Source organism: Magnolia sinica, chromosome 18, assembly GCF_029962835.1.
Source record: "Magnolia sinica isolate HGM2019 chromosome 18, MsV1, whole genome shotgun sequence".
Classification (NCBI taxonomy): domain Eukaryota; kingdom Viridiplantae; phylum Streptophyta; class Magnoliopsida; order Magnoliales; family Magnoliaceae; genus Magnolia; species Magnolia sinica.
Genome location: NC_080590.1, coordinates 76,062 through 101,276, shown reverse-complemented (window position 1 = coordinate 101,276; position 25,215 = coordinate 76,062). Strand labels below are relative to the sequence as shown.

At 38.0% G+C, this 25,215-nt stretch overlaps 1 protein-coding gene across 12 annotated transcripts; it reads left to right on the top strand.

The window, feature by feature from the left end:
• Nucleotides 1-1,322: 1,322 nt before the first annotated feature.
• Nucleotides 1,323-24,797, top strand: LOC131232714 (peroxisomal nicotinamide adenine dinucleotide carrier-like). 12 transcript variants are annotated; one of them, XM_058229147.1, is made up of 14 exons: nucleotides 1,323-1,426; nucleotides 10,325-10,373; nucleotides 11,081-11,219; nucleotides 11,374-11,484; nucleotides 11,786-11,860; nucleotides 12,079-12,209; nucleotides 12,885-12,939; nucleotides 13,844-13,999; nucleotides 20,094-20,162; nucleotides 20,248-20,355; nucleotides 20,552-20,620; nucleotides 22,056-22,110; nucleotides 24,358-24,433; nucleotides 24,538-24,708. In XM_058229147.1, exons 3-14 carry the CDS (start codon nucleotides 11,139-11,141, stop codon nucleotides 24,557-24,559), a joined length of 1,008 nt encoding a protein of 335 aa, XP_058085130.1. In that variant the 5' UTR covers nucleotides 1,323-1,426; nucleotides 10,325-10,373; nucleotides 11,081-11,138; the 3' UTR covers nucleotides 24,560-24,708. The 12 variants fall into 12 exon arrangements, with proteins under 12 accessions (XP_058085130.1, XP_058085122.1, XP_058085126.1 ...); XM_058229139.1 differs by lacking the exon at nucleotides 24,358-24,433 and having other exon boundaries at nucleotides 1,324-1,426; nucleotides 24,538-24,796; XM_058229143.1 differs by lacking the exon at nucleotides 24,358-24,433 and having other exon boundaries at nucleotides 1,361-1,426; nucleotides 11,078-11,219; nucleotides 24,538-24,796.
• The last annotated feature ends 418 nt before the right edge of the window (nucleotides 24,798-25,215 follow it).

Genomic DNA, 25,215 nt, shown 5'->3' with positions numbered 1-25,215 from the left:
CATATTCTAAAAGGAGGGTCATCTTAACGAAGGCCCTTTCAAATCGATTTCGACAAAAAAATAGATTGCCAATTAAGAAACAAGGGAGAGATGAGTAATACCTTTACCACCGAGCAACCCGGATGATGCACCTCCTTTATGAAAACACATAACTTCCCAGGAGCAAATCGTTTAGAAGAAGAAGAAAAAACATCACAATAGTAAACATGCAAAGCCCTTAAATCTCAAAAGAAACTCTACCACCCACCCATACACTATAACCTATCTTTAAACAGTTGCATGCAACCGTCATATCCAATCGTCCACATTGACAGGCGGAGATTGTATAAACCCTATGGTTTGACATCTTGAGATTTACCTGACGGTGGCCTCAATCGGTGGAATAGGGATTCCTCGAAAGAGAATAGGGATTTCACAAATGGGGGTGTATACACCGACCATATACACCTCATCACCAAGGGATTACTTGCATTCCCAACTTAGAATTCATTGATAACATAAATTGGGTAATAGTTTCAGCGTAGTTGCATATTCAAGTATGATACGGAAGGAAGAAATACGTACCTGAACGATTGGCTTTCAGGCATCTGATCTGGTTTACATAATCTCTACTCCGTCCGATCCAAGAGCTTGAGGAGAATATCAACTGTGTAACAAACCTCACACCTTCGAAGAAGAAACAGAGCAGTTGAATGCCTACATGCAATGGAAGGGATATGATCTATGGCGACGTCGGTGTAGGAAAATTTTTTACTCTAGAGAATGAAAAACGTTGGAAGCGATAGCTACGCTCTTGCACGACAATACAACGCAATCAATAGACTGCGTTACATGTATTCGCGTGCATGGTAATCTATTGACGTGAACTATAATTCAAACATTATATAATGCCAAAATTGACCTTTAATAAAGTACTATACAAGCTGGACTGCTAATCCAAACATGCCCTTAAAACTTGCAGGATTCCAAATAAACCCATAGGGCTTTTTTTGGTGGAAAGGCAGAATAGTGAGGGTTAATAATTGGGAGACAGGCCCAGCCTTAAAGTCCACGGGTCGGCTTAGCCCATGGCCAGCTCTAACCACCATTGCAATAGTTTCTGATATCCTGGGCCCATCAGGTGAATCAGCTGTCCGACTTCTACGAACAAATGACTATTAACCAGAAGTTAGAACTGTTCAATTAACAGGACTATTTTTATTTATTTAAAATAATGGCCTATATAAAGCGGGTTTCCAAATTCCGAAGGTTGAGTCTTGGTTACAGGCATTCCACTACACGTGTACTGTTTATGGGTGCCGGCGTATGAACACTCACGACTATGGCAGAGTATCAAATAACTGGGTTGAATTAATAAGGGCCTCTCTTTGGAGAAACAGTAGCGTCTTCCACGAAAATGAAGGGGAGACAGACGGAGAAGAAAAGGGTAAGCGTTTTATTTTTCTTATCTGCATGTTACCTCATAGGAACCGAGGATGATACTCGGGTTTTCAGTTCTGACAAGAGGGGCCACGTTTCGCTTATCCTGTTGCATCCGAGCCGGTACCATCTTTTCTGCATTTATCTCTTCTTAAATGGAAAGGTCAGGATTGTCTTATTTTGCGCATTACCGCAGCGCTTTTTAGAACTGAATATCCGAGCGGAGACTCCCAACTGCAATTCCTCCCCTACCTATCCATACGTGCATTCATACATACTACTCCTTACTCCTTTTTCCCTCACTCATCCCCCGTGTTCCGTTATTCGAAATTCCACATCCGACTGACGCATGCGACCACATCCAACACACGTGTGGGGCAACTCTTCTTACCACTTGTTTTTCTCCTTTTTCCGAGGAACTTCCTGCCTACCTTGATGTCTGTGAGAAATCCACCCGGTCCATCCGTTTTGACACATGGGCCCAAAAATGAGGCAAATCCAGAACTCAAGGGGCAGCGCGTGAGGATTGAACGTACACCGTTGAAAGATTCGTGTTGCAACATAAGTTTTGGATCAGCTAATATTTTTGCGTTTGCAGTTTATCCCAGTATGAATGAACTTATAAACGGTATGGATGGCATATAAACATAACGGTGGAACCAGGTAAGTTTCAATGGTAGGCATTTCTTGCCCACGTTTTCCTGTCGTGCGGTTCACTTGAGTATTGGTTCTACTTCATTTTTGAGCCCATGTCTTAATATGATCAGGCAAAACGGATGGACAGGGTTAATTTCTCTGAGACATCATGGTGGTCTCGCCTAGCTGTTAGAGGGACTAGTTTTGGATACACCGAAAAATAAATAATAAAATAAAAATATCACTAGGCTGAATCACGTATAAAATACGCTGTCCTTAAAGCGTGATTCGCCCCCTTATCAACTGCTGATGGGTTACAGGCGAATTGCTTCCAGAACAAGACAAGCCTTATCTGGATCCAGCGTGCAGCAATCACGATAGGTCCACTATGGAACAATTTTAACGTAGTCGATTTATTCTGGCAGACTTAGACTATGGAGATGACAACAGTATTCTAATATGAAGCTATGGACTGTATCTAATTTGATCGGAAGATGGTGTGTTGAGATGATGAAATCGGACTGGAATGGTCCAGTTTATATAGGCCTCAGGTTTAGACCCGTTGCTGTGTGGTATTCAATGGTCCAGAACGTTTGAAAAACGTTTCTGGCCGTTGTCCATTAATCTCAGACGTTTCTGGTCATTAGATCTGTAGATCTGACCGTTGGATCATCCTGGCCCGTCTGTTTTCGGACCGTTGTGGCTTTTAAGGTAGCTATCCGTTTAAGAAACAGCTGGACGTTTCGAATTTAAGATCCGACCGTTCTCAGTCACCTATAAAACCCAGGCTCATTTCCAACATTTCAGATCCACACCGCCCTAAGGCTCTGACTAGACCCATCGCACCGCGGTCGCACCGAGTTCGCGCTGGTTTGCGTAAGCGCACGTGCGAAGTGCAAAGTGCGCCATCTAGCGCCACTACAGCCATACTGCCCACGCCCACGCCCACGCCCTCGCCCTCGCCCGTGCCCGTGCCCGTGCCCGAGCCCGAGCCCGAGCACGAGCGCGCCTGCGCGTGCGTGCGTGTGTTAACCCAGGTTTCATCTCTTCCAAAAAAGCTCCAAGTAAGAATACCCTTCTCAACATCTCATATAAACCACAAAACTTTTCTCTGTATTTCCGATGTGGGACAAAGCACACACACCGCACTTTTTAATTTAAAAATTCAAAAAGGTATTTTGGCAGGAAAATCCCGAAATTTTGGAAATTTTGAATTTTCATTTTTTAATTATTTTTTAAACCACAAAAAAGCAACAATCCCCCACTGGTTTTTAAAATAATGAAAAAACTCTGCCAGAATAATAACAGTTATTATGCATAAAGAAAGATATCTTGTGATTTGAATCTTTCCTTAGTGTAAGCATTTTAAAGTTATTTTGAAATTTCTGGTTGCCGTAGCATTGAACCAGTTATTCCTTTATGATATAACCGAAAATACTACACACATAATAGCTTATGCGTTAGGTGTTCCTTTATAATCTCGCTTAGCACTTTTAATGGCCATGTGCTTATCCCGTTTCATGAACGATCCCGAGATAACTCTAAGTCTCATGAGAAGCGGCACCACTTCTACGTTCACATAGGTGAAATCCTTCCAGTGTTTCCGTTTAAAACATTTGTCTTGTTTGACTGGATTTCATTAAGAGTTCAATACTTATCCCTCTTTATAACGGGCAGCACTATCATCCTGGATGAGGTTATCAATTTATTTAGTGCTGAAACTTTTCACTTATCAGTGAATTGTTGTTACCCATTAAACCCAATATTTAGAGATTTTCTAATTTAGGGTTGGGTTTCTTTCACTGGTGAAACTTTAAGTAAAGAGTTTCAACCCCATCCCTCTAGATGTTGTCCTTACTACCTCTCTCGTTAGAGGTTTAGTAAAAAGATCAGCCAAGTTATTACTTGATTTTACATATGAGATCGCAATGATTCCATCTTGAATTAATTGTCTTACATAGTTATGTCGCAAACTTATGTGCCTGGACTTCCCATTATAGGTACCACTATAGGCTCTTGCTAGAGTAGCTTCACTATCACAATGAAGTGAAACAGCCGGTATAGGCTTCGCATAAAATGAGATTTCTAAAAGAAGATCCCTTAACCAATCAGCCTCTTTGCCTGTAGCAGCTAAAGCTATGAACTCAGATTCCATAGTTGAGTGCGTTATGCAAGTTTGTTTCTTGGATCCCCAAGATACAGCTGCACCTCCTAGGGTGAATATCCACCCTGTAGTAGACTTGTTGTCCCCTGCACTCGATATCCAACTTGCATCGGTATATCCTTCCAACACTGCTGGAAATTCTGAGTAAAATAGCCCTAGTTCTTTGGTTTCTTTAAGATAACCTAGAACTCTACTAATTGCTTTCCAGTGTTCAATGCTTGGATTACTTGTAAACCTACTTAGTTTACTCACAGCGTATGCTATATCCGGTCTTGTGCATTGCATCGTATACATAAGACTACCTATAGCACCAGCATACTCTAGCTGTGCAACTGCTCTTCCACTGTTTTCTTTTTACTTGATACTTGGATCAAACGGGGTCTTTGCCTCTTTAATTTTCAAGTGATTAAACTTGTTTATTATTTTCTCAATATAATGAGACTGGCATAATGCAAAACCCCCACTATGTTTTTTAACTTTGATACCTAATATGGTATCCACTTGTCCAAGATCTTTCATTTTGAAAACTGAAGAGAAACTTTTTGGTTTCAGTTACCCCTTCCATTTTATTACTGATTATTAACATATCATCTACATACAAGCATATGATTATAACATAATCATTATATACTTTGGAATATATGCATTTATCAGCAATATTGTGTTCAAAACCATAAGATAGAACTTTAGAATCAAATTTATCATGCCACTGTTTTGGTGCTTGTTTTAATCCATACAAAGACTTAACAAGTCTACATACTTTTCTTTCATTTCCTGGTAGAACAAACCCTTCTGGTTGCTCCATGTAAACCTCCTCATCGAGATCACCATTCAGGAATGCTGTCTTCACGTCCATTTGATGGATATGAAGATGATGTATGGAAGCAAGAGCGAATAAGATCCTAAACGATGTTATTCGAGCTACTGGTGAATAAGTGTCAAAATAATCAATTCCATCTTTCTGTCGAAAACCCTTAGCAACTAATCTTGCTTTAAAAGTTTGAATTGTACCATCTGTGTGATATTTTTTCTTAAATACCCACTTACAACCTATTGGTTTAGAACCTGGAGGTAGATCTACCAATTCCCATGTTTGGTTAGATATTATAGAATCCATTTCATCATTAATGGCTTCTTTCTAAAAAGCGGAGTCTCTTGAAGACATAGCTTCACTAAAGGTTTTAGGTTCATCTTCTATAGTCAAAACCATAGGTATTTTTCTAATCACCTTCTCTCTATCACCCTCAACTAGATGAAAAGAGAGTCGTTGAGAGTCTATTTGATCAGGATCAAGACTCTTTTCTACTCTTGCTCTTTGACTCCTACGAGGTTCACTAGGAGTTTTCTCTTCTATTTGTGTTTCTTTTATAGTTTCATTAGGAGATTGAATCTCAACATTCTTTTTCTCCATGAATACAGAATTCTCAAAGAACTCTACATCTCTAGACTCTATGATTACATTGGAGTCTAAGTCTAGAAGTCTATAGGCCTTACTATGTTGTGCATATCCTACAAGGATGCACTTGATAGCTCTTGGTCCTAATTTAGTTCTTTTAGGTTCTGGAGTTTTGCAATATGCAAGACACCCCTACACTCTAAGATACCCTATGTTTGGTTTTCTTCCTTTCCATATTTCGTATGGAGAGGTCTTGGTTTTCTTAGAAGGAATTCGGTTTAAAACATGACATGCAGCTAACAGCGCTTCTCCCCATAGGTTTAATGGCAACTGTGCTTGTATTAGCATTGAGTTGACCATTTCTACTAACGTCCTATTTTTTCTCTCTGTTACACCATTTTGTTGTGGTGTATAAGGTGTTGTGCACTGATGTATTATGCCATGTTCTTCACAATAGTTAGAAAATTCATTAGAGAAATATTCTCCTCCTCGATCACTACGAAGGATTTTAATATTTTTATCTAATTGATTTTCTACTTCAACTTTATAGATTTTGAATGCATTAAATGCTTCATTTTTCGATTTTAACAGATATATATATATACATATCTCGAACAATCATCTATAAATGTTATAAAGTACTTTTTACCTCCACGGGTAAGAACGCCGTTTAGTTCACATATGTCAGTATGCACTAGGTCTAATATTTGAGACGATCTCTCAACGCTAGGGAATGGTTTCTTTATTATTTTAGACCGTATGCATACTTCACATTTATCTTTGTCACTATCATTGTATGATATTAGGCCGTTCTTAGCCATGAGTTTTATGGTATTGTAGCCAATATGGGCTAGTCTACCATGCCATAGCGTTACATACTCAATCATGTAAGCAGAAGAATTCTTTTCATTTAAAGAGAGTTTGATCATCCCATTACAAGCGTATCCCTTACCCACAAAGTTCCCATTCTTAGACAAGATCAGCTTGCCTGATTCAAACACAACCCTAATCCCAGGCTTGCTTAAGAGATCCCCTGAGACAAGATTCCTCCTTATGTCTGGGACATGCAGTACGTTGGTCAGGATTACCTTCTTTCCAGAGGTAAAGAGTAATTCCACGGTTCCTTTGCCTACAACTTTCGATCGTCCTTCATTTCCCATTTGAACCTCTTGACCATTGGTCTCATTTTCATAGGTTTTGAAAGCAGATCGATCATTGCATACATGGACTGTGGCACCTGTATCGTACCACCAACCAGGGATTTTCTCTTGAACTAGGTTCACTTCTGTGACCATGGCTACGATTTCATCGTCTACTGCATTAGCCTCTTTCTTAGGCTTTTTTCGGTCCCTACAGACTCGGGCGAAATGCCCGGTCTTGCCGCAGACATAGCAAGCTCCCTTAGGTTTGCTGTTTTTCTTCTTTTGGGTTTTCTTGAATTTCCCTTGATCTTTGTTACGTTTAAGCGAATCAGCTTTCTCATAGGTATTATTTTGGGATGTCTTTTCTACTGCGTTCACCTTGGATGAGGATGCACCATTAGCGTCATCCTTTTTGTCTCGGTTACGAGATTCTTCTTCAATACGAAGATGCTTCTGGATTTGTTCTAGGGTGAACACTTCGGATTTATGCAGTAGTTTCTTCCTGTAGTCTTTCCAGCTCGGAGGCAACTTTGCGATTATAGCTCCGACTTGAAAGGATTCAGGAAGATCGATTTTTATGGCTTTTATTTTATTTACAATAAGCTGCAGTTCCTGGATTTGGGCAAGCAGCGGTAGATTGTCTACCATCATGAAGTCGAAATACCTGGCAATTAGAAATTTCTGTGTACCTTCCTCTTCAGCCTTGTATTTGTATTCCAGTGTGCTCCAAATTTCTTTCGCTGATGTGGTCCCCGTGTACAAATCGTACAATCGATCAGAGAGAGCATTGAGGATGTGGCTACGACACAGCAGTTCATCTTCTTGTCGCTTGATCCTAGCAGCGATCTGTTCTGGAGTGTCAGTGTCCTTGCTTCAGGCAGAGGTTGGAGAGTCGGGTCCAAGATGTAGAAGATCTTCAGTGCAGTCAGCAGGAATTTCAGCTTGTCCTGCCATCTAGTGAAATTTGAACCATCGAATCGGTCCAATTGGATCAGATCCTGGTTCATCAGTTTGATTGATGCAACACTTTCGGTGTCCATAATCACGCTTTAAGATTGTTAGAGGGACTAGTTTTGGATACACTGAAAAATAAATAATAAAATAAAAATATCACTAGGCTGAATCACGTATAAAATACGCTGTCCTTAAAGCGTGATTCGCCCCCTTATCAACTGCTGATGGGTTACAGGCGAATTGCTTCCAGGATAAGACAAGCCTTATCTGGATCCAGCGTGCAGCAATCACGATAGGTCCACTATGGAACAATTTTAACGTAGTCGATTTATTCTGGCAGACTTATACTATGGATATGACAACAGTATTCTAATATGAAGCTATGGACTGTATCTGATTTGATGGGGAGATGGTGTGTTGAGATGATGAAATCGGACTGGAATGGTCCAGTTTATATAGGCCTCAGGTTTAGACCCGTTGCTGTGTGGTATTCAATGGTCCAGAACGTTTGAAAAACGTTTCTAGCCATTGTCCATTAATCTCAGACATTTCTGGTCATTAGATCTGTAGATCTGACCGTTGGATTATCCTGGCCCGTCCGTTTTCGGACCGTTGTGGCTTTTAAGGTAGCTATCCGTTTAAGAAACGGCTGGACATTTCGGATTTAAGATCCGACCGTTCTCAGTCACCTATAAAACCCAGGCTCATTTCCAACATTTCAGATCCACACCGCCCTAAGGCTCTGACCAGACCCATCGCACCGCGGTCACACCGAGTTCGCGCCGGTTCGCGTAAGGTCACGAGGGAGCGACCACTTTGCGACACGATGTGCACGTGCGAAGTGCGCCATCTAGCGCCACTACAGCCACACAGCCTCACTGCCCACGCCCACGCCCTCGCCCTCGCCCGTGCCTGTGCCCATGCCCGTGCTCGAGCCCGAGCTCGCGTGCGCGTGCGTGCGTGCGTTCCAGTGCTTTGCACTGGAACACGCAACCCAGGTTTCATCTCTTCCAAAAAAGCTCCAAGTAAGAATACCCTTCTCAACATCTCATATAAACCACAAAACTTTTCTCTGTATTTCCGATGTGGGACAAAGCACACACACCGCACTTTTTAATTTAAAAATTCAAAAAGGTATTTTGGCGGGAAAATCCCGAAATTTTGAAAATTTTGAATTTTCATTTTTTAATTATTTTTTAAACCACAAAAAAGCAACACTAGCTTCCCTACCATATAGGGCTTTCGCAGGCAATCCGCGTACATCGTTACTGCCCTTTTATCGCTCGCTTGAGATGCAAGGAGCATTGGCTGCGCACATGCCAACACGGAACACGTGTGCGAAACCATCAGTTTCACGTGCTGCTTGCCATTTTTCCCATCAACTGTGGCCCGCCTGCTTACTGTGTACGTCTTAGTCGATGAATGACTCTGACGACTGTCATGTTGACACGCATGCGGTGAAGCCCTCAATCGCATGAGCATACCATATCCCATCCCCCAACTGGAGGAAATATAAGAATGGGAACTGATGGCTTTCTTTGTCTCGCACGTGTTAATGTTGCACATGCTGCATCTAAGTAGGCCCTTCATGATGTGTGACAATAGCGATCGCGCCATTCCAAAACGTCAGGCTACTCCACATATGAGTTGGGTCACGTGAACATGGACAGCCAATCAGTTGAATATGGACCTGTACGCTAGTCAAATACATCTTTTATTTTTATTTTTATTTCCCTACTGCTCATATATCTCATGCATCGTGTGGTCCTCCTGCTGAGTAGACCCACCAGATTTTGAGGCCAGCCGTGTGATGGATAGGTCCAACATGACGAATGGTCCGACTCTTGCAGATTCTTGTGGCATTGAGCAAGGCAAGGCCCTGAACCATCTTTGATCAGCCAACCTCCTCTATCTTTTACAAGCCTAGGTTTATCTGATGTGGTAGATTATGGATACAGCCCTTTTCATGCTAGGCCCACCAGATGAACGGCTCGGGTAAGCAGATGAGAATGGCCCGCTGCCACCAGAGGATTCAATGATGGAGTTCCTATTTGCGTTAGGACACATGGACTGTCCACTCAATTTGTGTCAAAGTGTTCATTAGGTCCAGCTCACACTCTGTGGTTCATCATGGAAACATTATTGTCGAGCAGCTGATCATAATCATCTGGAACTGGGCCTTCTTTCTTCTACCCATTGCCATTGGTTTTCCAATCCATAGATGATATGTTTAGGAACATATAATCAAAGGGGTTGTTTAATTATGACCACTAGCAATCAACTATTGCCTCCCCCCCCCCCCCCAAATGGATGTTTCAGATTATTGATTGGATTTATTTCAATAAACAATCTTTACCGTCCTTTTTTTTTTGGCTATTGACTGGATGGTTAATCATTCCATCAGTGTTGTTTCATGATTTTTGCTTGGTGGTTCATTAAGTTTGGGTTGGACCTGATGGAAATGTCCAGATAAATTGATTGGACTGTCCATCTATCCCTATGGAAATTCTGTTATTGTAGCAATTGATCATGTTTCTTTTACATGCCTTTTGCTTACGGGCAATATATCAAACATCACATTTTTCTTAATGGATTAAAAAAATTTGATTGCAGGGTATTCATATTTACCATCCTGCTTGTCCTTGTAGCCCTGTTTAGACTGGTATGACGTTTTGCACATGTTGTTGGTCAAGTTTATCAAAATTCCTTCCCATCGATGCTGTTAGTTAAGTTTGTAGAATATGCTCGGGTTTTCAGTTTTTACATAATGAGGTCTGGCCACAGTTGAGTTGTCCAAGCTGTTGATATGATGCGTGCATCCCATCTTGAATCGTCCATGCGCCAAAAATCATCCCGATCAGAAGATCCTATCTGTCGAATCCATAGTGTTTGTTTTGGTTGAATGTGGACAATTGTCAGGCACTGAAAGGTTAAGATTTTCCACTTTGAGAGATTTTTATGGTGCATGGGCCACCTCATCACTGTTTTGCATCACTAACAATGTGGCTTACTCATACAGAATGAAAACACTCAGTGTAATGTACAAACTCTTATGGGAACATTATGTTAAGTACCTCTTCTCTAATCATGCACATGGTCCCCAAGAAGCATCTGAGATCTGAAGAAATGGTTGGGGGATAGTTTGGAATGATAAGAGTAGAGAAGAATGGTTGAATTATGTGCATAGGTATGTAACTAAATAATCTATCGAGCCAGCCTCTCTTTTTCGGGCAGGCGGGTGGGTTAGTTGAGTCAAGTTGTGGAGAGAGCATTAACTGAAGGAATTGGGAAGCTAATGATAATATTACTTTTTATTGATGATAAGAAGCTGCCATGCTAAGAAGAATATCTGATGAATTGTGGTAGTAGGCTGAGGCAGCAACAACGACAGTAGTAGTAGAGAGGGAGGAGAATCAAAAGGAGAGCCATGTCAAACGCCTTGGTCAATGGATTGGCTGGAGCTGGTGGAGGCATTATTGCTCAGATCATCACCTATCCCCTACAGACTGTATCTCTCTCTCTCTCTCTCTCTCTCTCTCTCTCTCTCTCTCTCCTGCGTATTCCTGGTTGTTTCTTCTTCTCAAAAAAAGAAGAAGAAGAAGAAGAAGAAGAAGAAGAAGAGAAAAAAAAGAAAGTCACTAAAAAACTACTTGTCATTTTAGGTGAATACTCGCCAACAAACTGAACGGGTTGCAAAGCAGAAGGGCCTCATCACCTTAGATGGTTCCAGGTCATCTCCTGCCACCAGAGGAACCATTTTCCAAATTCTTCAGGTCTGCGACTTTCCTTTCAAACTCCAACTCACCTAAGCTAATGCCCAGTTTTCTAGACAATTTACTCTTCCAGAAACTGAGAATTCTCAGTCCAAGGTGGAACAAAAATCCCATTGAAACAGAAGATTTATCAACATAAACAGCCCGAAAACAAAAAGAATAAGAAATTCAGTCGACTTGTGTCTTGGTTACCACAGCTTAGGTCCCGTTGGGATTGGGTTGAGTCCCAAGTTGTCGAGGCCTTCTTGTTCCAGCAAGGGAGGACATTGGGAAATAATACTGATTTCTTTTTCTTCTCAAGGTTATAAGAACTGAAGGTTGGGGTGGATTGTATAGTGGGCTGAAGCCTTCCTTGTTTGGTACTGCAGCATCTCAGGTCAGCCCTTTTCCTTTATTCTCTTCATATATACTCCACTCATTCATATAGTATAGAGCATTACATGGATAATGTCTATTGGATGTGATTAGAATTAATTGATTCTTGAAAGCACGTTAACCTCTCTGTGATTTTGAGGGTAATATTAGATGATGGCATCAGATTTCTCTAATAAATCATTAAATTCATTAATCTAATCATCTCTTTACAATGTGCAGGGAATTTATTACTATTTCTATCAGGTATTCAAAAACAAGGCAGAGAATATTGCAGCTGCTCGTAAAAAGAGAGGGCTTGGTGATGGTACAGTTGGTATGTTTTCATGGCTCGTTGTGGCAGCTATTGCTGGGTAGGTGTTTTAGTTACCAGAACTAAGGTTCGATGGTTAGTAGCTTATGTTTTTCTTTTCTCTTTCTATTTCTTTTTCTACCATGGAAGCAATCATTTTATTGATGAGTAAAATGAGTGCCAGGTTAAATCCAAGAAGGATTCTTGACACGGCACTGATAAACTTTGTTCACTACCAGGAGTACTAAATATTGCATTTAAAATTGTCAAGATTTCCTTCTTGGGGTAACCGTGTAATTGGGATTTTTCACTGAAGTAGGACTCCACAGTCGATCATTATGGCAATTTCTACTATCACTAGAAAATAGAAATAAAAACTCCATTAAAAATATCCAAAGGTAGAAGGTTTGTCATTGTTCTTCATGTACACCATTATTTTTTCCTCTGTACAAAGTTCTTAATTTAATACAATCGTACTAATCTAAGTTTGCACTTTGGTGACAATTGTCAATTACATTTAGCATGTGCACTGTAAATGAGCATTATTTTTTTTTTTTTTGGGGGGGGTGGGGTGAGATGAGCATTTACTTCAATCATTTGTTATCTACAATATTCATCATCATCTAAGCCCCATCCCAACTAATTGGAATCAGCTACACGAATTCTTTTTCCCCATTCTATCTATACAATATTCCTCACTAAAAAGACCACTTATGTAGAATATCTTACTTTGCAGGTCGTTGAATGTTTTGCTCACAAATCCAATATGGGTACTTGTGACACGTATGCAGGTATGTTGTGAATGGAAAAAAAAAGCATTACGCCTACCTTTTGAAGAACTTAAAATATCTTATTTTCCTGCCTATACCAAGAGGTTACTGATTCATTTCAATTAAATTCAACCGATTCTAGGAGTTACAAACTCTAGAAATCAACTTTATGAATGAACACTTCTTCCTCTGTGATAATTCAAGGACCATTGTAGTCTATACATTGATCTTTTGCTTCTGTTATGACGTCGAAAAATAAATCTTTACCTCAAAAGCATTAGATTGAAATCACTTGGTTTTATCCATGATGCCATCCTACATAAAGCTTTAGACTGCGTTTGAATGTTACTATACATCTGCATTAAGCACATTGGCTGAAATGGTGCCATTGTGCTCACTTCAGATATATGCCAAATTAAGCTCACTAGATCTGGCTTGATGAACTTCCTCCATTCTTCTCAATGTGGAATGGAGTTTCCAGACTTCTAAACGAAAGCTAAATCTGCATTTCAAGTTTGGTCCCATTTAAAATTTCATGTAAGGTGCAATGGCAATTTCTGTTCTGTTCCTAAATGAGTCCTTAAATTGCTCAACGGTTCTATTCTGGGAATTTAGCTCCATTATGATTTCCTAATAGAGTTCTTGTATTGGTCTCATAAGATGTACTAATATGATATTAAAGGAATGTCCACATCATTTCTTTACATAATTGGATTCCTATACTAATATGATATTAAAGGAATGTCCCGAGTTTTCTCGTTTTCTTTTCTGTAATTGGTATCGATCTTTCTTCAGGAGCACTGCTCCTTTGCATCAATGGTTCAATACCTGTATACTCTCCATTCTTTTTCTGTTTTTCAAAGATTCCACGGCTCCTTTTGCCAAACTAGGAATTCTATGGTATCCTTTTATTTTATTTTTGTAGACTCACACTCAAGCAGAGAAAAAAATTATGGAGGCAAAGAGTGAAGCTATATTGAGGGAAGCTAGTGAAAGTGGTTCGATGGATCTTTCAAAATTTGAAGACAAGTTGGCAGAACTTGATTCAACCAAGCCTCGTCCATTTGGAACGTTACATGCGGTTGGTACTGTTTACATTTGACATCATATAAATGCATAAACTATGCTTCTATCAAGGTCCTTAAAGTGTGATGCTTAGTTGAGGCAGTTGGACCTATCAAATGAGGCGTAAGCCTAAAAAATAATAATTCTAAACAAGTAAAAATGGCAAGTAGAAAATTTGGAAAAGGATTGATTTTTATTTATTTGTTTATTTATTTATTAAAATTTTTTATTTGTAAACAATAAAGCAGTGTGAATATCTAATGCATAATGGCTGCATTACTGTACCATCTATGAAGTATAATTGATTGATTTATGCCATCTTGGAATTGCCAATTGTTGTCACTAATAAGAAACATAATTATCAAAATCCTAAAAGTAGTTAAAAAAAGAAAAGTGATTAAAATCCTACAATTGATGATTTATGATTTGCAATTCAAGTCAAATCTTGATCTTTCAAACAAACAAACAAACAAATAAATAAATAAATAGTCAAATCTGAGGAAAAATGATTTGAGTCCCCCACTTTGAATCCCTTTTTGGATGAATCCTATAATTCTATGTTTTAGTCTAACGCTTTACATTCGATTCCTGATTGATGATTCAAATTATACGTGTTCTCTTCTTTATAAAATTTTATGTGGCTTCCTTTTTATTTTTTAATTTGGTGGGGGCTTTAAGAATATTTTAAAATAGGCCAATTTTTTTTTTATTCAAATTATACCTTAAATTGTACCGGTTATTTATTTATTTATTTATTTTTTAATGATTTCTTACCTCTTGATTGGTTGAGACACTAAATTTATCTTTGACTTATCTGGAATGTTTTATGGATGGTTGTGATCATGTTAATCTATATGCATTGTCAGTGGTTGGGATTTAACTTCCACTTAAAGACTTATATTTTATTTCTGGCTTTTCTTTGTCAAGTATTTTGAATTCAAGTTGTGTTTTTCTAGGGTTGCATTATGTGATTGTAAACTCAAAGGTTTATTTGATTCTTTTTGTAATAATAAAAACTTATTAATTGAATTTTTTATTTTTATTTTTTTACAATCTCACTAGGTACTTAACCTTTCTGATTTCGTCTTTAAAACATGACAATGTATGCTTTGAGGGTAACCTTATTCTGATGTCAAGTTGTTGGCATGCCTTTTGGGTTTCGGATTATATGTTAAGTAGACAATAATTTATACGAGACTTGAAATTGGCGATTCATCTTTTCTTCTTCTTCTTCTCTCTCTCTCTCTCTCTCTCTCTCTCTCTCTCTCTCTCTCTTTTTCTTTTTCGTTTTTTTTTTTTCCCCCGTGTCCCTAGAGTTTAGACTTTTTGGAAAATCTTTTTAGACTTCTAATAATCTCAATCTCTTGATAATGTTATTCTTTCATTTCCAGTCAAGTGTTTCAACTTAAAGTTTTGATAATGACTTCACCAAAACCTTCGAACTAATGAAATGACCACATTTAGCTTCATTTTTAAAAAAAAAAAAAAAATAAATTAACGTCCATCAATGTGTGGCAGTATGATATTCTACAATTATCAACAAAGGAATGATAGAAAAATGAATATTTGATTGTATCCTATTTTTTAGCTTTTATGAATATTTCAGATTTTTTTTTCTATATTTTGTGCAAAAGAGTATAAAAATCCTACAGTTTTACGATTACAATTACATTTTCAATCCTCTCATGATTTTACAAATTGATTGGACTTTCAAAATATTAATAATAAAGTACATAACTAAATTGTAGAACAATATGCTTGTTATCGTGGGTATAGTTATGTCTCAACGAAAATATGCTCTTGATTTGTTGACTTCAACTGAAAATTTTAGTTTCATAGTTATTGATTTTCAATTGGAAGTTAATAAGAAGTTCAAGGCAGATGATGGAGAAGTTTTTAATAATCCTCGCATGTATCAGTGCTTGCTTGGAAGTTTGATATATTTGATGATTACTCGATGAGATTTGTTTCACGTAGTGAGTTTGGTTAGTTAATTCATTCATGCTCCTTGTTCTAGTTATCTTAAAGTCATTCATCATATCTTGCGCTACATCAAATTGTCCCTAGGGTAGGGTATCCTTTTTGGTCGTCATCATAGTTTTAATATTGAGGGGTATTTTGATGTAAATTGGGGAGGTTCCTTAGATAATTGCCGCTCTTCGTCAAACGATTGTACTTTTTTTTTTTCAGTGGCAATTTAGTCAGCTGGAAGACTAGGAAGTAGATAGTTGTGGCACGGTCCAGTGCTGAGGCAAAGTATCATGCTATGGCGAATACGATATGTGAAATTATGTGGTTGAAAAACTTTGTTGTTGAATTGGGATTTCCTGTGAAGACTCTTGTGCCGATGTATTGTGACAATCAAGCTGCTATTTGCATAGCTTCTAATATAGTTTTTCATGAGTACGCAAAACATATTGAAGCCAATTGTCACTTTATTCATGAGAAGATTATTGTGCGTGTTGTTTCCACTCCGTTTGTTCTGTCTATCGAGCAGTCAGCAAACATCGTCACAAAGGTTCTTCTTAAAGTGGAAGTTGGATGGTGTGTTCTTGGCAAGCAGGGCATGGTTGTTATTTATGCCTCAACTTGAAGGGGAGTGTAGGTGTATGTGCATGTGGACCTATGATTGGGCCCACAAGTAATTGCACATGGGCTCTATGTGTTATGGGCCTTAGTCTTAGCTTTCTTCAATTTTTATCTTTCTTTTATGCTTTCATTATTTACCCCTTTGTCTTTCTTTAGTTTTCCTATAATAAGGGCATATATGTAATTGTACTTCTCTCCTATTATTATAAATAAGTAGGGCTGAATAAGATAGGACTAGACATCTCAGCCCTATGAGTTTCTTTTCTCTCAAAGTCTCTCTTTTTCTCAAATTTGGCTCTTTAGCATGTGAACAAAGAGAAGAAAAGGAGAGAGAAAAAAAAGAGGAAAGCCCTAATTGAATTGGACCTCCCCCTCTTTCCCTTTTTATAACCAAACAAATCCAATATGATAAATAATTATATCCTTTTAAGTAACAAAAGCAAACATACCCAACATATCCTAATTAATATAAACAAAAGATCATAAGAGAATAAGAGCTGAGTGGGCCTAGGTGAGTCGTATCCACTTCCGTGAACATAAATGAATACAAAAAAGAAAAAAGAAACACACGTACGACACACACACACACACACACACACACACCTATCGTACTAAGTAAACACTACCAAATGAGAAAAGGCAATAAAATAACTAAATGAATACAAAAAGAAAAAATAATGACAAAAGATCAAATGGCCTGTGCAAAAGGGAAAATCAGACTCTCAAATTGACCAAAACTTAAAAGAAGGAAGCTGGAAGTCAAATTGGCTAATCTCAAAGGCTGAAACCATAGTACTAGGCAGAACATTGATGATTGGGCTTACCTTATGATCTTAACATCCATTTATAGGCCATTAAAAGTTAGAATCATCCAATCTCTGTGATTTTTTTACTTGATGGCCTACAATGTGGAACCCTTGCTGGTCAATGATGATTGTCCCCAGTATATACAAAGAGTCTACACTTTGTTTGGGTCAATGGTTGTAATTTAGGGTTAGCCTATTTGTAGTCCGATTGGGACTTAGTGCTATTGAACATACTCTGGCCAGACTGAAGATAGTAGACATGGATATTGTCAGAACTGATACTTTATTAATACCTAAAAAACATTTAGGGTGGAAAGAAGAGCACAAACCTCAGTATGGGTACCTTGTGGGAATGAAGCATTGCTGAATACTTAACAGTGTATCAAAGTTGCGGTGATTACTCCTTATGATACGGGTTTAGGCCTAAGTCTTGATAGGCAATATGAATTGCTGCCTTTGTGGCGCAACCAATTACTGCATGAAGAGAATGGAATGCTATTTTGCATATAGAGTTGTCATTTGAGATGATTTCGCAGGTAATGCAAACTCGAAAAGATTATAAGATCTTGTGAAGGGTTGTAATAAAAGTGCATCAGGGAGTGTCGATAGAACAACGATGCGTTTGGAAAAAAGAGTCACACAGTTGATGTTGCATCATGTATAGTGCTCAAAGAAGAGCATACAGTAATGTTCCTATGTTCGATGCAGAAAGGGACACTTTTGTGTTCACAAGCTTGGAAAGGTAAGGTGTTCATGAATGATAGAAAGTAGGCAAAGGACAACAGATTTTTTGTTGGGATTTCAAACGATTCAAAGGTCTCTTGAATTAATTCCAAACCATTCCTTGAGTGAGAAAAGGAGAATGCCATGGGGTAATAATACAATGTAATGTTTTTAGTGTCGGTATCAATGCATGTATCACACCCCTGGGATATGGAAACGTATTGGGCATTGCATGTATCACGTGATATATCGCTGTTTTTGGTAAACATTTGGGAATTGGTTGAATTTTTCAATGAAACTCTTAAGGAATGTTAAGAAAGAATTAATACACACTTAGAACTCAGAAGATCACAAAAAACAATTACATATAATAAGTTACCCTTGTATAGGGTCCACACTTAGAACTCAGAAGATCACAAAAAACAATTACATATAATAAGTTACCCTTGTATAGGGTCCTAAACTATGCAGGGTTTGAAAAAAGTGATGCAACTATATTTAAAATCAGTTCATATAATTTATAGAAGACATATATGAAAACACAATTAATACATTCAAAAAGCAAATCTGTCCTAAATGGACAATGCATTTATTTAGAAACTATTTGAAATTAAAATTTTAATTATTAAAAAAATAAAAATAAATGAATGTGCTGATGTTAAGATCAACATACATTCATAAATACATAAATATAAGGCATAAATAACGCCTAGTCAATGTAATATTTTGAAAATTATTATTTATTATTTATTTTAATTAATTTTTTCAAAATTTTCAAAAAGTTTCTTCAATCTGTAGATCGGCCTCCAAGAACTCGTACATGATTTTTCCATATTCTAATTGCAAGTTAAATAGGGGAAATCAGGGAATTTTGAATTTCCCTAAATTCCCCAATTTTTTGCAAATTTGAAAATTGGAGGTCAAAATCTGTGATTGAGCACGCAAAACATGCAAAATCCTGGATTACTAACTTCATTCCACAGATTCCAAGTAATTTAAACAAGCGAAAACAATTTAAATTAGATAAAAACTCACCAATTGTGTTTCTGGTCGCACATGCTCTCCGATCTTGATTTTCTTGCCCAAATCCTCTTTTCTCTCTTAACAAATGGAAATGATTGGTTGCAATCTCCTTAGCCATACAATCCTAGCAAAAAATAAAAATAACAAAAAAATAGTTTTGACGTGAATTTTCCAAAAATTTCAGAAGGGGACTGATGCAAGTGCGATATATCAACACATGTGATACGTATCAATGATATCAGGAAACTTATAACTATGATATTTTTGGAATATCACAATTTGTCGATATATTATCGATATATCGCGATATATCGACCGATACTAGGAAGTTTCCCAACTACAACCCAGTTTTGTATCATCACTATGCAATATATTGCATGTTGGGCTATTTTCAGAGCAGCAATCCAGATACCCTAAACCGTTTTCAGAGCAGCAATCCAGACCAGTCCACCGAAGATAAATTAGTTTGGCGTCTCGACAGAAGGGCTATTTTCAGTCAAATCCCTGTATAGTCATATTGTTAAGAATCCACTATATATATATATATATATATATATAAAACTATAATAGATCCTGAGCATAATGCTTGTCCCCTAGCCTGTATTTACAAGATTCTACTGTCCCTGCTAGATTTTGGCATCTAGTATGTGAAACGTTTGAAAGATCGAGTAATTTCTTTAAGAATCAATGTATGGTTTCGTTTGTGCAGTTATAATGTGGGGTACTGGAGCTTATGATTTTGGTATTTATGGATAAGTTCGTGCAATTTCAGATCATTGTTTAAGAATCAAAACATTTATCTTTGTTTTCTTGCTAAAGATCGTTTTTTATCGTTTTCATGTTAAGAATAATGACTTGAAGATCTTGAATATGGTAGAATCCAACATTTACATTTCTTTTCCTTTTTCTTGTTTACATTTTCTGTTATGTAATTTCATTGACCTGCTGAAAATTTTAGATTATTTTCAGGTGCGAGAAGTTTATTTTGAAGCAGGCATAACAGGATTTTGGAAAGGCATTATTCCAACTCTTATCATGGTTGGTATCTTTTTTTTGATGCCATGCTATAAAAATAAAAATAGGAGAGTTAATAATGAGACCCGCTGTCATATTGCACGGACAGGTATGCAATCCATCAATCCAATTTATGATTTATGAAAGCTCATTAAAGCACCTGAAGGCAAAGCGTGCTGCAAACAAACGAGAGCTAAAAAATGTGAATGCGTTGGAGGTACGTGATCCATGATTTATGGACACCTATGATATAATTGATTGATAGCGGGTTTGATTTTCTATCCATGTTCATTTCTTTGTTCTTATTACAACAAATGCAAGCACACATGATTCTTTGCATTCATGATGAAAATATTTCTGAAATTGTGGAAAATCTTTTTCATTTATTCTACTCATGTTTTTTGCATGCACAGGTTTTCCTACTGGGGGCCTTGGCAAAACTGGGAGCAACTGTCTCAACATACCCCTTGCTGGTTGTTAAGGTAAACTTAGCATATCTAACTTGCTCCATTTTGCTAGCTTTTGACCTTTTAGCTTATGAAATGCCTATGCATGTCATCATTGTTGTCATCATCATCTTCTGCTTTATCCCAACTAATTGGGGTCAGCTACATGAATCCTTTTCCATCATTTCACTTTATCAAGGGCCATAACTTTCAGTTAGACCATATGTAGCCGGCACAGTTCTCTTCTTTGTTGCACATGACCAAACAGTCCAAGTCTTCTTTCCCTCATCTTGTTACGTATTGATGCTACTCCTAAATTCCCTCGAATGCACTCATTTCTAATTCAATCCTTGTCTTGCCAGTCCTCCATTGCGAGATCCTCATTTCAGCTACACTCATCCTGTGGATGTGTTCTCTTAACTGCCCAACATTCTGTCCCATGAAGCATGGATGGTCATATAGCCATCCTATAAAATTTCACTTTCAGTTTGAGTGCTACACAACAATCACATAGAACTCCAGAGGCACATCTCCATTTCTTCGACCCCACTTGAATTCTATGGGTGACATCCTTCTCAATCTCTCAACTCTCATGTATTATCGACCCAAGGTATCAAAAGTGCTGCTCATTTTGGAAACATATTTGTCTGCAATCTTAACTAATTCCTCATTCCCACTCCTATTGTTACTAAAATTGCACTCCACATATATTCTGTTTTTTAAATCCTTTAGGTTCTGAAATTCCCATCCATAAATCTAGCTTCTTATGCATATATGCCGGTGCAATTGTTTCTTCTTCTTCTTCTTCTTTCCTTTTTCTTTTTCTTTTTCCTTTTCCTTTATTATTATTTTTTTTTTTGGAAGCAAGATTCCTTTGGAACTTGTGTTGGTTGTTGTGAAACCATTTAGCTGAATTCTATAAGGTTTGAATATTGAAAATATTTAGTTGTATGAATTATGAATTTGCTGAAATCTTGGATCATGCAATCCACATGAAACGTTTTTCCATCTCGTGGGCAGCCGGGATCTATGTGGAACAATGGAGGCTTTTCCTTTTGTGCAAGTGAAATTCACGCTTTAGATTCTTTTCTAGAGGTGTCCTTTGTTTATATTTGATGAGTCACATGAGTTAGCTGATACTTTTGTCAGGGAGGGAGTGGATCGACCTTGCATTTTTCTTGTAATGATTTGTCTTAGTCATATCTCGATTGATATAGTACAACTCTTTTGATTTTGAACACATTCTCATTTTTCATAAAAAAGGGAAAAAAAGAAAAGAAAAAGAAACTCGAACCCTTTTGTAGAGGGCATCTTGTGATGTCACCAAGCATTGCCTCTTGGGAAATAGTGTGTTGTCAGGGTCCAATTTGCTGGTTTGTTGTCTTTTGTTATTTAATCTATTATGGACTTCTATTGATTCTTCCTTATGCCTGTTTCCTATATTGTGCACTTCTTGAAAATCTCATTGCAGTCAAGGCTTCAAGCAAAGCAAGAGATAGGTTTGAACAGTGCACTGAGATACACAGGTATTCTTTTCAGTTTGCTTTCATGCATCGGACAGCCTCCATTTCTTTCTTAGCCTCCATTTCTTAATTTTGCCCTTCTGTGCTGGATAATTATTTTTGTTGTCATCTCATTACTATGTAGTGTTTCTCTTGCTGAGCTGGATCATTTTTATTGTTATCCTCGACACCTTATCACCGTTTTAATGTCACCACCAAATAGTTGTTTTATCAGTCAAGGTTTAAGATCTCGAAACTTTGCTTGGATGAGATGGGCCCTCCAAGTAGAGTTGATATGAAACTCGGTCCTATATGGCTATATCCTTCTTCTTCTTCTTCTTCCTTTATTATTATTATTAAATTTAATAAATATAAGTGTTTGTGCAGTACTCTGATTTGTTAGCACCTGCAGTACGTAACTGATATTTTCCATCATTCATTGATTTCTGTGTTTGGAGAAAAGAGTTGCCCTGTTATCCGGGCCCAACCCTGACCAAGCTTGATGGACTTGGTGAACATTTGAGTAGGCATTTAGGCTTTTAAATACTGATATCACTATTGGTTGAGCTGGTATGCGTTGACTATCTGAGCAGTAATCATAAAGATCAGCCACCACACTGTGGTAACATACCTTAGGATTCAAGATACACACCATGTTTTTAATTCCCTTTGTTTGTTAATACGATGGTTATGCATTCAAGATGCTTGTGACTCTTTATTGATCTTCCCGAACTTTCAAGATGTCAAGTACCCATCACAAATTCATCAGATGTTGTATCTTCAGAAAATCAACTAATTAACAAACCTTAGGAGCAGCCTTGCAGATACTAGGCGAATAGGTCTAAATTTCCGGCTTCAATTTAAATAGCAAGAGTAAATTCTAGAAGCAATTTTTTTCTAGGAGCATAAACAGTTGTGATACTAAAATATGCGTAGTTCTAGAACATAGTTTAGAGGAAGTTTGCTGTGTCCAAGCATGTGTTGAGCCCTACCCATCCACATGCAGCCACACATGACAGTATGGCACACTTCCATGAGATCTGCAGTTTTGATCAGGTGATGCTCACTGTTTATTTCTTCTGGCCTAAAAACTTGCCATTTTAATTCTTGCTAGAAAAAAATGTTGAAGCTGTCTGTTTGTCTTCCACATTGTGGGCTACATGAGTGAAATGGCCTCATCTTTGAGCCAGTAGAAGATAATCAGTGTGGCCGACCTGAAGGAAAGCTTGGATCTCACACAAGTGTGTCATATTGGCATGTTTTGTGGCATGAAGGTTGGTAGGGCTCTGCATGAATTTGAACTTAGCAAGCCTCTACTTCAAAAGGTTTTGGCATGCCTCAAAACTTGGAAAAGATAGCTAATACCAGCAGAACTAAATCAATTATCAGTCAGCTTAAGCCTTCAATGTGTTGACCAACACTGTTGAAGCTACTACTGTCATACTATGTGTGGGTCCCATTAACCAGGTCCGAATTTCGTTGGGAATGGCATCAAATTCTTGTCTTACACCTCCATTGCAATTTGGCCCAAAGGTTTTTCTCAACCCTACCAAACCAACAAGGCTGCACCTGAGTCATGCATGCAGGTGGTGAGGTTGTTGATACAGGAGTAGAGAATTAGATATTGGACTCTGCTGCTCATCACATTCTATAGATGCTCTGCTATTTTCATCTTTCCCTAGGAATATGGTCTACTGATAGCCTGTCCAAGTCCAACCTTTTTTCTCAATCCCCCATAACTACTTAATCCACAGAAGGAGAAAGCAAAAGACTAATTTTAATATCTGATGCTCCCTACCTTGGATATTATTTGTACAAATCACAGTCCTGCAATGAGGACATGCCAGTGCTGTGTTGCACAGATACATGGGGAACTGGGTTACAACCCTGTGTTCTTGAAATCCCGGACCAGGATATAGATACTGATGTCCTGTTCGTAATTTCGACCGTGACATCTGACCATTTATAATTCCATCAAACAGGGTATTCTATTCACACTTTCTAACATGCTAAATCTGATGAAATTGCTATGAGTTACGGAGCATTTATAGTAAGGCATACTGTGACAAGAAAGATGTAGGAGAAATTTAGGATTTCAAAGCTGATGGACCTATATGCACAGGATTCAGTTTAAACATATCCTACAACCTTAATTAATTGGGATAACGCTTAGATGATGGTGTTGATGATGATATAAAGATATCCTACATGCATTTAGTACATGTCATTTTTGACAACATATGCTGATGTTGCAAGTATTGTGTATGATAGTTTCCAACATTGCCGACTTTTCTGACAACTTCCTAAACTACTTTTCCACTGAAGCATACACCACCAATCTTTTTAGGTGATCTTTGTTTTGTAGCATAATCAGGTGCACTTTTTTATGTAGCTTGGCACACAAACATTTTTTTGTCATGCACAGTAATAACTAATGTTCAAGGAGTGCAGGTACCTTGGATGCAATAATTAAGATGGTCCGTTATGAGGGGCTGCATGGTTTTTACAGAGGGATGAGCACAAAAATAGTACAGAGCGTTTTTGCTGCCTCAGTTCTTTTCATGGTGAAGGAGGAGCTAGTTAAGGCAATATTAATACTCGCAGGTGGGAGCCGGAAAATTCTCTTAAATATAGCGAAATGATATCCTGGGCAGGCATAGGTTAATCATCATGGCTAGGTGGCTTTATAGTCTTCCATAATCTGTTAATTCAAAAAAAAAAAAAAAAAGACAAAAAAAAAATTAAAAAGAGGAAGAAAATAAAAAAAGCCCAGTGTGTGAATATGTGGTAAGTTAATAGAAGTGATGACTGGTTCTGCAAATCCTTGACATGGTTAAAGCTTGAATGGTAAGTACTCCCTTGTGGAGATTGTTATGGAGCATCATAATCTGCCAGAATGTCAAAGTTCTCAAATCTTCCAAGACTAATTCCTTGGGTACCCACAAGGAATGGTAAGTACTCCCTTGTGCGAGGTGGCTGTGGCGCTTCACTGTGTGTGTGTGTGAACGTAGAAGTGTGCATGAGATTCTAAAGTGGTCGACATATATGTGATCATGTTCGTTCATTAGTTGAGCCATATATATGAGAAACATGGACATTGTAAGTGTAAGAATTTGACTGTTGGATTCG